Here is a 14,811-nt window from a genome sequence, read left to right as displayed (position 1 = left end):
GAGAGGGATCCCCTGAACAAAAAGCCAGGGCTAGATCTGTCTTTTGTGTGTAACTTCTTAAGTGGAATCACCTTGCCTACCTATAAAATGATTTAATGCCTCCATGATCTCTGGGATTTCAGGAGAATAAGATAATTGCTTATGAAAGAGATCGTGAAGACAGACTCATTCATAGAAATTGATGAAGTTTCTCTTAACTGCAAACTGGAGTTGGGATTTTTTCAATCTTTCATGTCTTATACATGCAATTGGGCAGTGGTCACTTATTCCAGGACAAAAACACCATTGGCAGTAACTTCCTCTAATTTATTTGATTTTTTAAATTAGGCCTGGTTGGCTCTGTAACCAGTTGGGTGATGCCAAATTCACCACAGATTCCTTTAAGGTTATCCGAAGCATTTGTTAGCCAAAGTTAAAGTCACCCATGATTATTAATTCTCACCCATAATTTTTAATTCGAGTCCTACATATGGGGAGAGGAGCTCTGCCAGTTTGGCTAAGGAATCCACTGAGGCTGACTGAGACTGACAGACCCCAACCAGAGGAAATGCGGAATGCAGAGTAAATTTTGTCCCATTTCCAATCTCAATGCAGTCTCAATCTCAGTGTAAACAATTGTGATTTTGTCATAAAATGCTTGAATTGGTTTCTTTACTCATTAATTGACGCTAAGCAGTTCAACACTTGGATACAGCATCAAGTGTATCTACCTTGGGACGAGCTAACTTAACCACTAACTTGTGCTAATATTCTCACAGGATTGTTACTGTGTCGTTTACCCTAACATTACCCGCTAACTCTGCACCCTCACAGGATGTCTGTCGCTGTGTTGCTGTGTCAGAAATTAGCATTCAATGCTCATATCAACCTGAACTGTAGACACCAAAGTTTACTTTTCCTGGCAACATTGACCCTCTATACACTCTAAATATCTTGTGTTGTCTTAAACCTTCTATCTTAAAAGGTCTTAAATCTTAAAAGGTACAGAGCAAAGAGCTTTCCTCTACAATTGATATTCCGTATTTTCTTTCATGGCTCAGTGGTTATGACTGTAGTATTATGGATCTATAGCCGATAACTTTGATTTGTTGCTTGGTCATGCTCTATATTTAATACACTGCCTTTTACAAGATACTGACTTTTTACAAGTATTCTTTTGTACCCCTTGACAGAAAATGACACACACTGATTAAAAGAATCATTAGATCATTTTTATTAGCTCCCAGTTTCACTGGAACTACAGTAGAAATGTACAGGTTACAAAAAGGAAACAGGAACAGAAAGACACAAGAGTGGATAAATAGACAGACTTATAAATGTTTCTGTTTTCCTCTACTATGCAAACCAGTGTGACCCATCAAAATGGCACATTCCCACACCTCTTCGCTTCCCCTTTCCAACAAACTGTTCAATGACATACAATATCTCTCTCAACAAATCATGATTTAACCAACCTTTGTTGTTTTTGTTGCTTGTACTCATATACAAACAATATATAAACCAGAGAGTTTGTAGAAATGTTTTCATCATTGCATACCCTATTATGACATTATGTGACACACCAGATAAGTCATTACATTTCATTATTTATGCTCTGTGTTAATAATGGCTCATTAATCAGTGCTAATTTGCTAGGCTAATCTTCGTCTTGAGTTCATTAAGAACATTAGCCTAATTTATTAGCTGTGATGAATGGCCCATTATCAACATAAAGCATGGCAGCAGTTGGATGATGGTTGAGGCCTGCTTTGCTTGATATCAGCCCAATTAATTAACCATGTATTTCACACTTTAAGCTAAATTTGGTTTAAATGAAATTTTACCAAATACGGGTTCACTTACTTTGTCTGCCAGGCTTTTATTTATGTTACATCATCTTTTATCTATATAGGAACTCACAGGATGTGGAAAAAACCACAACAAAAACCAAAAGAATGAGCCAAAGGACCTTATGTTGCAAAATCTTTCAGCCAGCATTATAATGTCCTACTCCTTTGTGATCCTATGCATAAACCCCTTTAACAATTAACTGTATGCTTAATGTATAACTGATATACTTTGATGGAAAACATGCAATGCCATTTAAGTGATTTAACATACCACACTTAATAAAACAGCAAGTCTTCAGTACATTCAGTGTCGCCCTTCAACATTCTCAGAGAATCACTTTCTCAAACTCGGGGAGGAAACAACACAATGTGATTAAGTAATAATCTTTGTGTTTGTGTGTGCACATGCGTGCACGTTCATGCGAAAAGATACAGTGTAAAGTATTTAGATTATAAAACATTTTTCCACTCACTATTTTAAATAGGACGAATGGAAGGAGTAACAGTCCAAACACATTGCTGTGGTTTTCAGTAACTACAAACAATAAACAAATAAAGAACAGCTTTTGTCTTTACATCGTTGTTCCAGTACTATTTTTTGTGTCCTCTTCATTATCAAACAGTAGAAGGTAAAACACATTTCTTGCCTGAGTAAAACCTCAGTCACAGACCGGCAATGATAATTTGTGATCCAACAGGGAAGGCATACTAAAAAGCAGATGTGTTCAAACCCTCTAATAGTGACAAACGTAAAATATACAGTAGACCTTAAAGAAAGGAGTATGTGTCTAGTCCTGCCTGTCGATAAACTGCAGGTTGATGGGAGCAGCAGGGCAGAGCAGGCCGTGGGTTTTGGCCTTGACATCAGCAGTGAGAGGGGAAACGCCAATGTGGAACTTCTGAATGAGCTGAACAAGGAAAACAACACAAAACTGTCAATCAACCGGTATAATTCATTGTCATATTCAAGTCAAATGTTTTCTATGAGTGGATTTGTAAGTGGGTATGCTTACAGGTACATTTGTGGACAAATTGGCGTGGCCAGATTTGTGTGTGTGTGTACATTTGTGGGTAAGAGTGGATGTAATCCCGTACCCTTACGAGTGCCAGGTGCATCTCCAGCTGTGCTATTCTCCTGCCGATGCAGCTTCTGATGCCGTAGCCAAAGGGGATTGAGCCAAAGTTGTCGACACGATCTGTGGTGTCTTTCCGTATCCAGCGATCAGGCCGGAAGTCTGAAGCACCAGGGAAATTCTCCTCATCCAAGGATGTAGAGTAGTGACACAGGGCCAACTGAGTCTAACAAAGTGAAGAGAGAGAAAAATGCTAGTGGTGTAATGAAAACAGCTGGCTGTTGCACATGCATTTGTATGAGAGAGAGACAAAGCGAGATGCATGAGTAATGCAGGATCATGTTACATCTGTTTCCACTGTAATGTTTTTGGCTGATTCTTAAAGACAGCTTTTTCTTAAACACATGCACACTCCGGACCCACATCTATTATGTCGCCGGAGGCTCCGTATCACTCTTACCCCTTTGGGGATGAAGTATCCGCCCACCACCAAGTCATCCTGGGTAATCCGTCCGTTGCCAGGGAGAACTGGAAAAAGCCTGCTCCCAGGGAGGGGCACACAAAGACTGTTATTCAACAGCCATATACATTACTCTTCTTCTCACAAAGTTTAACTCCAAGGTAAGAGAAAGAGGGAAAGAAACAGAGAGGGAGATATGGGGCAAAGGCAAGCACTCCATTACATAATCTATTGCTAAATTGTTTCTAACAGCTCAAGTGAAAGCAAACAAAAAACATGACAACATGAGAGACAACAACAGATAGCAAGTTGGGAGAGTTGAGAGCTGCATGCAATCTGCACCTGAGAGTCTCTTTGACCAGGCCTCTGATAAGAGGCAGACGAGGCACATCATCAGCTGTGGGGACGGTCCCGTGTCCCAGAGTCGTCGTCACCTCTGTATAGATTTGCTGCTGCACCTCAGGGTGACGCGCTAACAGGTAGCTGGCCCACGACAGGGTGAAAGACGTCTAGGAGAGGTAGAGTGGTGAAAGAAACAGAGAGACAAGCGGACAGAGAGAGAGATAGAGTATTTTATTTTTAAGAAAATGTATTAATTGCTCTTTGGATTTAGGTTGGGTATGATGGTTCATTATATTATATCATTAACTCTCATCAAAAAGCATCATTGAGACTTTTAGAGATGCTGCCTTGCTTTCTTGATGTTTTGCAAGGTGTTTTGCAAGAACTTCAACTATGAGCTGACATAAGAGCTTGTATGATGTTGCATAAGTGTTAGGAAACAGAGGAGGGCTTGGGGGGGCAGTGGGCGGTGGGGGGGGGGGACTGGACGGTGACACTATAGGTCACATCACCAGCTGCACTCTCAGCTCCTTATCCCTAGCTTACATCAGTCATATCCATCTCACTCACCCATTCTCAACTGACTGCTGCACATTTTATAAACATGTTCAGTTGCACCCGTCTTAACAGTTTTACATCCATCCAATTTAGGTGAAATATAATAGATTGAATGTAATGGATATTCAAAATACTAAAAAATATAATTCATAATCAGTGTTTAAGATCATAGAGTTCTATTAGTACAGTATGTAAGCTTACATTAGTGCTATCTCCCTCTATCCTTCAAATCCCCAGTACATTGCCCAATCTTTCACTCTCTCTCCACAACACGCTCCTTATCTGTTTCTGTCTCAATCATCACCTCTCGTGTCACGCTCTCCCTTCCTCTCAGACAAACCCTCATCATTTTAATTTCCTCTTTCCTTTATTCAAACCAACCCCTCCCACTCTCACGTCTCTTTCAGTTACTTATCTCATTGGCCATAATTGTCCTACGTGTTTTTTTTCTGACTCATTCAGAAGAAATGTGCCCACACGTCAATACCATTGAAATTCTACTCAGCACGTGGGCGAATGAGCAGTGAAAACACGTCATCTTCCCTGTATTCATGCCATGCTGCTACTGACTGTGCTGTATGCCTTATTACCACACCACACTCATCTTAGTTCTTTACCAATTATTTTTCTGTCATCCACTTTCCAACCAGCCTCCTCGCTTTTACACCCATGCATTTCAATAGATATATCTGGAGATCTTGTTATTGCTAACATCACAGTAAATAGACTCCATAGGCCAGTCTGAGGTCAATGTCTCCCAGAGGACTAACTAAGGATGAAAAGAATATCTGCCCAAGAGTCTCCCCCTTGTTTATGCCCCCCTGCCCCCTCACCACCATCTTTTTCATTGTTGCCTCTTCCACCTCCCTCGCCCCTCTGCCTTTCCCAAGTTTCTCTTTCCCTCTCGGCCGTCACACACTCCCCATCCAACCCCATTTGTTCCTAATCAACCCCAGCTGGCACAGACTCTGGCAACACCTCAAACAAAGCCAGAGAGGAATCATATGATGAAAACTCATCCAAACACAGCTGTACATGGCTTCCCCCCGCTCTCCTCTCCATCCCCCCACATCTTCTGTCCTTTTTTCAAAAACTCGTCTCACGCTCGGCTCCTCTTCCCTCCCCCTCATCACGCCACTACCCTCGTCTTTACCGTTTTTTGAGAAGTGTCCCTCTTCCTCAGGCTCCCCCCCCCTCATCTCACCTCTGCCCAGCCTGTGCTATAACTCTGGCTGTGGCTAACGTGTCTTGACAGCTCCTGTGTGTGCTGAGTAAAGGCAAATGCACCATGAGGTCAGGTAATGGCTCAGCTAAGCCCACCCCCTACCGGGATGTGGCCGTTGCAACAAGTTCAACAAAAACACACACACCCTTTCATCCCGCGGCCCCAGCTCGATGCAAAAACCCCCTACCTCGATAATTCTCGTTAATCTGACAGCACCCAAAACAAATCTAGCCATAACTATGCATTTGTGCACACAGTAGACACACATACACATACTCACACACGCACGCACACACGTAACAGACAAGGGTCAAATAACATTTCCAAATATATTTTTTGAGTGTGTTTTTACATCCTTAGAGTACAATATGGGAGGACTTTTACTGCATCAGGACAGTTCAGATAGAGGCAGGTAAGTTTTCAATCACAGAGAAATATTTTTGAATTGACTTTTGAATAATTTCCTGAGATCATCTTTCTTTTTCTGTCACTCGCTGTATTTTCCTATATGTGGCAAGAAAACATCTGGTACCAACAGTAACAATTATTTGAAAGCACTGTTTGACCCACATACTGTATGATGTGGAGACACACACACATGCACACACACACACACACACACACACATACAAGCACGCAATTGCCTAACACAGATGTCTGGTAGAGAAAAAGACAAAAGCCCCCCTGTGTAGATCTAACAGGCAAAGACAAATGAGAAGAAACTAAATCTGAGTGAGAACAACTTTGTCAGTGGGATACTCTGTAACCCCCCGATTCACCGCTCTGACCTGACGCTGGCACAGCTACACAGGCATAGATGTGGCGCCAGAAACCCAAGCCTTGAAACTCAACACTGACACACATGCACACACACACACACACAATTCACAGTGCCCCTACACCTCGCTGAACACACACTCACTGCACCTTTACACTCCTCAACTACACACAATACTCTCTACCAAACCCTCCCCTCTCTACAGATATGCATTGACACTTCTCCCTGAATTCACACACACACACACACGCACACATACACACCGTGTCGACCCCGGCCAGCAGCATCTCCGTCATGTTGGCGTAGATCTCCTCCAGGTTCATCTCCTTGGTAACTAACATGTGTGTGAGCAGCCCCCCCTTCACCTCCTCTCCCCGCTCCAGCTGGGCGTTGATCTCCCCCAGCCTCTTATCAACATGGATTTGGCCTGGGACCAGACGGAGAAAGAATGAATGAAGAGGGAAAGAAAGGAGTGGAGGCAAGGAGCGGAGATGAGGGAGGGTAGTGAAGGGGAGGAAAGAGAGGGGAGGACAGGTTATGTAACAGAGGGACCCCATACTCCCACAGTATAGCACAGCAGTATAGATTTATATGCAATTCTGCATTCCATTCTGTTGATGCTAAACGATTTATCCTCAAGATTTCAGCTAATTCTTAACCAAATCTAATTTTTACAGTTTTTTTATTTAAAAAAAGACATGATGTCATTACTATTTGTTTATTTGTTTATTTAAGGATCCCCATTAGCTGATGCCGTGGCAATCAGCTAATCTTCCTGGTTATATTACTATATATTATATTATGGTTATATTACTATAACATGTTTACGCATCTAAGGAGCTTTTACAAGAATTTTTTCAAAGGACTTGGCACCAACTCACTGAACTGGAGAATGGCATTCTGAAAACAAAGCCTAAAAGAAAAAAATTGGCATGTAGGACATAATTTTTCTCTGTCCCACTTGTTTCTAGGAGTGAAAATAATTCTTTCAAGACATCATGAAAGCTAAACTAAGACTTTATTGACCACATTCTCGGTTTCTCAGAAAACAGCGAATCTTAATATGAGAGCACATGACCTCCCATTGAGGTGTAAGTAGTCAATTCACTGGAAACAACAGCGGCAACATCTACCAAAAAGTTCTCAAAGAAAACAATCTGTAAACTACTTACTGAATCTGAAGAGGCCGTCCCAAGATTTACAGAACTCCTCCCATGGTTTGGGGATGATGGGCCGCAGCCACTTGGGGATTGCCCCGGCGTACATGGTCGTCTTGAAGGAGCTGAACATGAGGTGCAGCGCGGTGATGTAGTCTTGAGTATCCCGGGGAATCTCTTCCTCCAGACAGCCTAGCCGACACTCGTACAAAATGGCTGCCACACCTGTAAAGACAAAGGTAGGGAAGAGGTAAGAGGAATAAAGAGTTTCAACAGTCTTTTCTGTACTAAAACTGCTATACTGATTCTTTCCCCAGAAGAGCTGCTGCAATAATTTCTTGCCCAGGATTTTGTAATATTTACATGTAAGAGTCACTGGAGTCTGTTAATCTTAATGACAAACTCAGAGGTGCTTTGGTCTGTGAAAATAAGAAGCTTTTTCTGCATCAAACATAGCAAGGAGATGATTTTTTTTTTAGCATAAATAATACAGCAGTGACAATTCTAGCAGTTGCCTATGGAATGTCAGTGCTTGGCAAGTATCACTATGTGACAATCCTGAGTCTGAGAGCATTACAACATAAGCCTCAGTATTGAATATCATGGTTAGAGTATAGACACACTCATCTTACTAATTTTACCATCTATTTTCTGTCTTTCTCTACCTCTTCCTGCCTGCCTGCCCTCCTTCTCCCCCTCATCTATACTGCACCTGTCCTAACTCAACCCACCCTGCGACCAACCCAACCCCTTCGCTCTTTACCAACCCTCCATGGCATATTTGAAGAAGAGGTCGTTCACGTTGTGGACACTCGCTCCGTCAGCTTCCTCGCTGCGCAGCATACAGACTTTCTTCACCAGGTCATCTACCACTTCGTTGACGTCGTCGGAGAACACCGCCACCTCGCGCGGACGCATGATGAGCTGTCTGAGCACGCTCCGCATCTTCAGCCAATCCTCTCCCTCGCTGGAAAAACAACATACAGGAGACAAGATGAATTGTGAGCTTTCTCAGATATTGTCTTCCTTTAATGCAAGATTGTTTTAATGGAGAATTAAAGTGGTGAAACTATTGTACAGAAACTATAGTACAGTATTTCAAAGTTCATAGGCATACAAATGGAAATGTACAAAGCTGGAACACCGACACATCATCTGACAATAATAAGACACGTTCACAGTGTATACACCACCTTGGCTTGGATATAATAGGAGTGGCAGAAACGCATCTGACTGGAACTCAAGTAGCATCCGTTACTGGATACAGCTGGTTTGTACAAAACAGGACCAAACTTCACATTTGGGCGCGTTCTGGATCAGGCGGAGTGGGCATATTTATTATTGACCGAATATGTATGGACTATCATTGTGAAACTCTTGATGACTCTGTGGAAGGTATCCTGTGGATTAAACTGACTGCTAAACCCCACCTACATATAAGCCACATTCTCTCTGTGGCTGTCTGCTATCTACCCCCAGCCAACTCCACCAGGCAGGTGGATGCAGCAGACTTCTGTGAGAACCTCCTGACAAATGTCTACAGATTCCAGAAACTTGGCCCTTTCTTCATAATGGGTGACTTCAACAGCCGGTGTGCAAATGCTCAGGATTATATTGAGGGGGTGGATGCCATTGGAGAACGGAATATAGTGGACGTCTCATCAAACTCTTATGGTGAACTGCTTTTTCAGTTTCTTATCAGTGCAAATTGTTGTATTCTAAATGGGAGAAACTAGTGCAATAATGACTTTACATGTGTGTCAATCAAGGGGTTATCAGTTGTTGATTATATACTGGTTCCCTATGAAAATTTGGACTGGTTTGGTAACTTTAATGTAATTAGGAGCAGGGACCTCTTTACACAGGCAGGCTGTGTCTATTATTGATACATCCCGGGTAATCACCACTCCTGTCTTACATGTTCCATGGCTCTTCCGGCACTGTCAACACCTCCCCCCCAGTCAGCCTACCAGAGGGAAAAGCAGGGGGTCTCATTTACCACTTTTAATCTGTCCAGTATTCCTGACAATTTCTTGTCAAGTGACACATGTCAAGCAGCACTGAAGGACTGTGTAGCACAGTTAGAGGCCTCGGCAGCTAATCAGCTTACTGTGGACTCTGTGTATCCACAGTTTTGTGACATTGTAAAACAGGAGATGCGAGAACAGATCCCCCACAGGGACGTCACTATTCAACCTGGTCGCTCAAACAAAAAGAAGAGGACTAAAAAAGTCTGGTGGACAGAGGAACATTCCTTGCTATGGAGCAGTCTGTGCTCAGCGGAGAAGCAATGGACATCTTGCCCTCCTGGTCCCGTAAAGGTGCGGGCCAAAGCTGCAATGAGGGACGCACAGAGGCTGCTCGACCGATCAGTCCAAGCTGCTAAAAGGCACCACTGGAGACTACAGCGGGAAAATATTCAAGAACTCGAGAGCACTGACCCAAGGGCCTTCTGGCGACATGTCAACCAGCTTGGTGTTTGTTGCAAACGCCACTACCACATCCCCTGGGAGGTCCTGGGGCCTGATGGGTCTATTCAGACTGACAAAAAAACTATTTTAGAGCCGGCCTGTTTCTATCCACCCATCGTAGTGACTCCAGGACCCAGATCAGAGTTAATGTACACACTAACCCTGACTTCCCCCTGAACCAGCATATTAGTGAGGATTGGAAACTGAACATAAATGTTGACAAAACAAAGGTGGTGCATTTTAGGAACCCATCAGCTCCCTTAACTTTGTTCGGATTTTCATGTGGCCCGTCACCACTAGAAGTCGTTAAGGAGTATACATATTTGGGGCTGATCCTAACAGAGTTTCTAAACTTTGACAAAACCGTTAAGCATCTGGCAATGCATGCAAATAGAGCTCTGGGTGCTATCGTAGCCAAATGTAAATCTATGGGTGGCCTTCCTTTTACATGTTTTACCAAACTGTTTGAATCTCTGGTTTTACCCATTCTGACATATGGTGCTGCTGTTTGGGGTTACAGAAGCTACTCTTGTGTTAATGCTATCTTTAATTGAGCATGCAGATTTTATTTAGGAGTTGGTAAATACACCCCAACTGCTGCCATACAGGGTGATATGGGTTGGAAAACTCTATGGCAACGCCAGTAGTCATGTATTTTCAAGAATTGGCAGAGGCTTTGTAGCATGCCTGATAGTCCACTCTGTAAACGTGTGTTTCTGTGGGCTTCCCAATTGACTAATGTAAAAAATTATATGTACACTGCAAGAACTTTTTTTTTTAGCTCCTTGCATATGTCCCACCTTGCCCGCACAGATATAGTCTATTCAAGAAATGACAAGAATTTTGACATTGCAGTGCCAGAGTGATGAACAGAAATGGTTTCAGTTAATAAATAAACCTGAGGGTAACAAACTGCGCACTTATTTCCTATTTAAAAGTGCTTTTGATACAGAGCCATATGTACAAAGTATCTTATCAAGGCAGCACAGAAGCGCCTTTGCTAAATTCAGATGTGGAGTTGCACCTTTAGCTATAGAAACTGGTAGGTACACAAACACCCAGCCGATAGACGGTTCTGTACCTTATGTAATAATGGTTCTATTGAATCAGAAGCCCATGTACTCTTACACTGTGAACTCTATACAGACATTCATTCTGAATTATTTTTTCAACTTTCAAACCATGCTGCAAATTTTAATGAGTACGATGATTTAAATAAATTGTGTGTAGTTTTAGCTGGTAAATATTGTATCAACCCAATGTGCCAAAGCTTGCCACCTCATCCTTAACAGAAGACGTTCATTCATTCAGTGTCTAAATTTTATAATGCAATACTAAGATTGTTTTATATTCTTTGTGTTTGTGTGTGTGTAATATGACCTATATTTTTTTTCTGTGTGTGTATGTATGTATATGTGTATCAATGTATCTGTACGAATGTATGTACTTATGTGTGTGTATATTTGTGTGTATGTATATACGTATATACATATGTATATATATATATATGTATTCTAGTATTTTTTTATGTGTATTATTTTTAGCCTGTGTCTCATAACTTTAAAAGAGTGGTCCTCAACCTCCTTTTTTATTGGGGTACTGTGTTTGTTGCTCTGTTTGACCTGTATGTTGAGGAGTGACACATAAATAAAATTATACAAAAGTAGACTATTGAGAAGTAAAAGAGCATGCACACTGTGGTTTTTCACTGAGGGTGGATGCACACTACAAAATTCGCCAGACTTATTCCCTGTTAACAATTCCTACATATACAACAGTGATATGAAACTCTAAATTTAGCATGGATACCAAGTTAGTTCAAGAAATTTTGTGCTGTACCCACACACACTCTGTCAGAAACACATACAGTACATGTGTGCAAAAACACAGAAACTAGAGTAATCATCCTATCTGGCCCTCTGAGTGGCTTATTTTGGAAGTTAGGTGTCAAAGGTCAAAGGTGGAACGGGACTCACGCTGAGATCAGGCCTGTGGAACGGCCCCTCAGGTCTCTGTACTCCTTCCAGGACTCCATGTTGGCTCTCTGAGGGGCCACACCCTCCGCCCGCAGCACCTGAGCCACCAGATCCCGATCTGCAACCGACACCACCAGCTGGGGTCCGAACCGGGATTTAAAAATCTTCCCATACTTCTGCCTGTGCTCATTCTACAAAGCAAATTCCCACAAATTCAAGCAGATATTGTTAGGAGCTGGAGCAAATCTCAGATCTGGAAACCTAACTTTTCAATGAGCTTTCACATGTCACAATCTCAAAGCTCTGCTACATTTCTTAAACCACAGCTCTTTTAAAACCAAACATCAATCATACTGGTGAGAATTGTAACACAATCCATTCTTCAGCTCAGTAATGTAATTTTATTATGCTGAGTACTTATAATAAAATTACATTACTGAGCTTAAGTATGCATTTCGTAACTAATGTTAGGTATGGTAATTAGCAATGTATAATTTCAATAGTGAAAATACCCTATAGTATCAATGCATAACCAATCATGTTTATGGAGTACTTTTCAGCAACACAATGTTATTGTTAATATATTACACTTTGATATATATTTATTTCTTACGGTGATATTTTAATAGAAGATCTTATATCTATATATTATGGATGGCAATCTACCAAACCTGGCTGCTCTATTCTGCTGCTTCCAATCACTTTTCACTACTTTTACTACTACTTCACTACTTTTCTTACTTACCTAAACCCTAAAAGTTTAAAAAATGTTCTATCTAGAAAGAGGGAAATTATCAGTAGAACTGGGAAAAACAAAAAACCTGGATGCCAGTTCTGACAGCAGATCCTGAGGTCAGCTAATATTGGAGGAGTATGCTTAAAAGTTATTGATGTGATTATTATGTGTCATTTAATATCTCCAGAGGATCCAGTCTGTACGAGTGTCCTCAGTTAAATCTTGCTACCCAGCATCCAAAAGTACCTTAATGTTGTAATGATGGTGGACATCTAATTTTGGAACAACATTTTTGAACATTTTTTGAAATATTATCAGCCTATTGTGCTACCCCCTCACTGTCATTTGGCCTAGATTTCCACATCAAATGAAGAAACATTTCTTATGCAAGTGTAACTTACAGTAAAATGGGAAATCAAACCATGCTGATACTCTTACAGAACAATGCCAGCAAGTAGATATCATGCAATGCTTCCTGTGCTAAATAAAAGACAATAAAAAAAAAAATAAAAAAAAAATGGAAATGTGAAAATACAAGCCCTTTCATTTTTCCATTTTATTTAATGGAACAAATGCTTGAAAAATTGGGGTGGGGTGGGTGGGTAAGGAAGAAATAGAAAATAGCACTGATAAGAGTTAGCCTGCAATACCAATAGCCTACTTAATGTTTGGGGAAAAAAGAATAATAATAACAATAATAATAATAATAGGGAAGAAAACACAACAAAATAAAATACAATACAAAAATAATAAAAATAGAAATTAAATTAAACAGGAGGTGTGAGGGTCTTCTATTTTTATTAAAAGTACAGAGACAGAAAATGGGGCTGATTAGATGACATTATATAAAAACATTTCCATTTACAAAAGCAGATTCATACATTGTCCCCCACTGATTTACTCTGTGAGGTAACGAACCCGGTAGCTATCCTGATAAGATTATTGCCTACTGTGATTTAAACTAATTTGCACATTTTCCCACTCCAAGCTTCTCTAATTGTTGACTGCGATCAAAGCGCTTTTGTAGTAAGTCTACCTGCTGAAACCATGTTCACCCTTCAATGAGTAAACGAACTTTCAGGGCTGGTTGGTCGAAAATGGATTCAGTTTGTACTTGATTAAGGATTTCATTTTCAATGGAGATCGCCATCGGTGTAAAGTTTTTAGTGTAGGACTAGGCTTAATCCATGTCCGAGCAACCAGCCCTCAGTGTTTTAGTTGACTCTATAATATAGCTATTACAAAACTCTCTGGGTTAACATACCTTGACTGGGACAGCTGACCAGTGGCCAGACTCCTGATGCGCTTTTACGCAACTGTCCGTGCCATTTTACGCATAGGTGGCAAAAACTGCTGGCGGCGAGACTGAGACTAATATCAAATTTGCCAAGGGGAAAAAGGCCAAAGATACGACTTAACCTTGAATATTTTTTATCTACACACAGGCCCCGGGCCGTCGGACGAAAGGGCAAACCTAAAGGTAGACAAACAGACGTGATTACCTGGATTTCGTGAATTCTGCTAAACCCGTCTCGCCAGAAGAACTCAATCAAGTTGGATGTGGTGCTGGGTCCGGGCATCTCCTTCAGGGACTTGATGCTGGTTTTCTCGCCGACATTCTCCGGTGTGATCAAGCCCTCGGGCATCGCCTCTTCTCCATCCGTGGAGATCCGTAACGCCTTGCTGGCTGCTGATTTGTGCAAGGCGCGCAAAAAGAGGGACAACTGCCTGTTTAGCGGGTCGCTTTGCAAACTCCTGCAGCATACATTTATAATATGGTTCAGACGTGCCATTGTCTGAATCTTTTCTTGTTGTTTTCTTGCTTAAAAAGTTTTGATCAAGTCCTTGTCTTTCAACGCGGAGTTCACATCTGCAAATGCATGTTCCTCGCACGTGAGAAACCGGTCCTCTGCGTGTGGTAATGTAATGTTAGATAGGATTGTATTGTGGTGTACTTTTAAAGAGCTGCTTGTGCAACCTAAGGAGCGGAAGAGGATTGGATGTTCGCTTCAAAAGAAGGGAGGGATAACTCTGTATTCGGGAGTGGGCGTTTCCACCCAAAAAAGCTGTTGGGTTCCTTCCATCGGGAAGGAGTGGATTACAACGTGCCAAAACACAGTTACATCACCAATCAATCAACCTGTGTGTCCAAGCCCCCCACCTTCCCCAGGAAGGAGACAGGGGAGGATTAGAGTAACGTAACATG

At 41.6% G+C, this 14,811-nt stretch overlaps 1 protein-coding gene across 1 annotated transcript; it reads right to left on the bottom strand.

Annotated features, from left to right (window-relative positions):
• Nucleotides 1-1,219: 1,219 nt before the first annotated feature.
• cyp27c1 (cytochrome P450, family 27, subfamily C, polypeptide 1) lies at nucleotides 1,220-14,507 on the bottom strand. Its single transcript, XM_071515741.1, has 9 exons — nucleotides 14,108-14,507; nucleotides 11,870-12,060; nucleotides 8,190-8,389; nucleotides 7,438-7,647; nucleotides 6,529-6,692; nucleotides 3,705-3,871; nucleotides 3,363-3,441; nucleotides 2,925-3,128; nucleotides 1,220-2,737 (listed from the first exon to the last, which is right to left on the bottom strand). Exons 1-9 carry the CDS (start codon nucleotides 14,396-14,398, stop codon nucleotides 2,618-2,620), a joined length of 1,626 nt encoding a protein of 541 aa, XP_071371842.1. The 5' UTR covers nucleotides 14,399-14,507; the 3' UTR covers nucleotides 1,220-2,617.
• Between the last annotated feature and the right edge of the window lie 304 nt (nucleotides 14,508-14,811).

The sequence above is a fragment of the Centroberyx affinis genome, unplaced genomic scaffold (genome assembly GCF_046629955.1).
Source record: "Centroberyx affinis isolate AG114_WGS23_722 - 3 ecotype Tasmania unplaced genomic scaffold, CSIRO-AGI_Caff_v1 ptg000367l_1, whole genome shotgun sequence".
NCBI lineage: Eukaryota > Metazoa > Chordata > Actinopteri > Beryciformes > Berycidae > Centroberyx > Centroberyx affinis.
This window is presented reverse-complemented; position numbering and strand designations above follow the sequence as displayed.

What these genes read in the sequence shown, in the direction of transcription:
- cyp27c1 (XM_071515741.1), bottom strand. Translation starts at nt 14,398, where the DNA reads ATGGCACGTCTGAACCATATTATAAATGTATGCTGCAGGAGTTTGCAA. An exon ending in TGCTGGCCGGGGTCGACACG is followed by an intron (nt 3,872 to 6,528) that starts GTGTGTATGTGT and finishes TACCTCTCCTAG; the next exon opens with ACGTCTTTCACCCTGTCGTG. An exon ending in CTGGTCAAAGAGACTCTCAG is followed by an intron (nt 3,442 to 3,704) that starts GTGCAGATTGCA and finishes CCCTGGGAGCAG; the next exon opens with GCTTTTTCCAGTTCTCCCTG.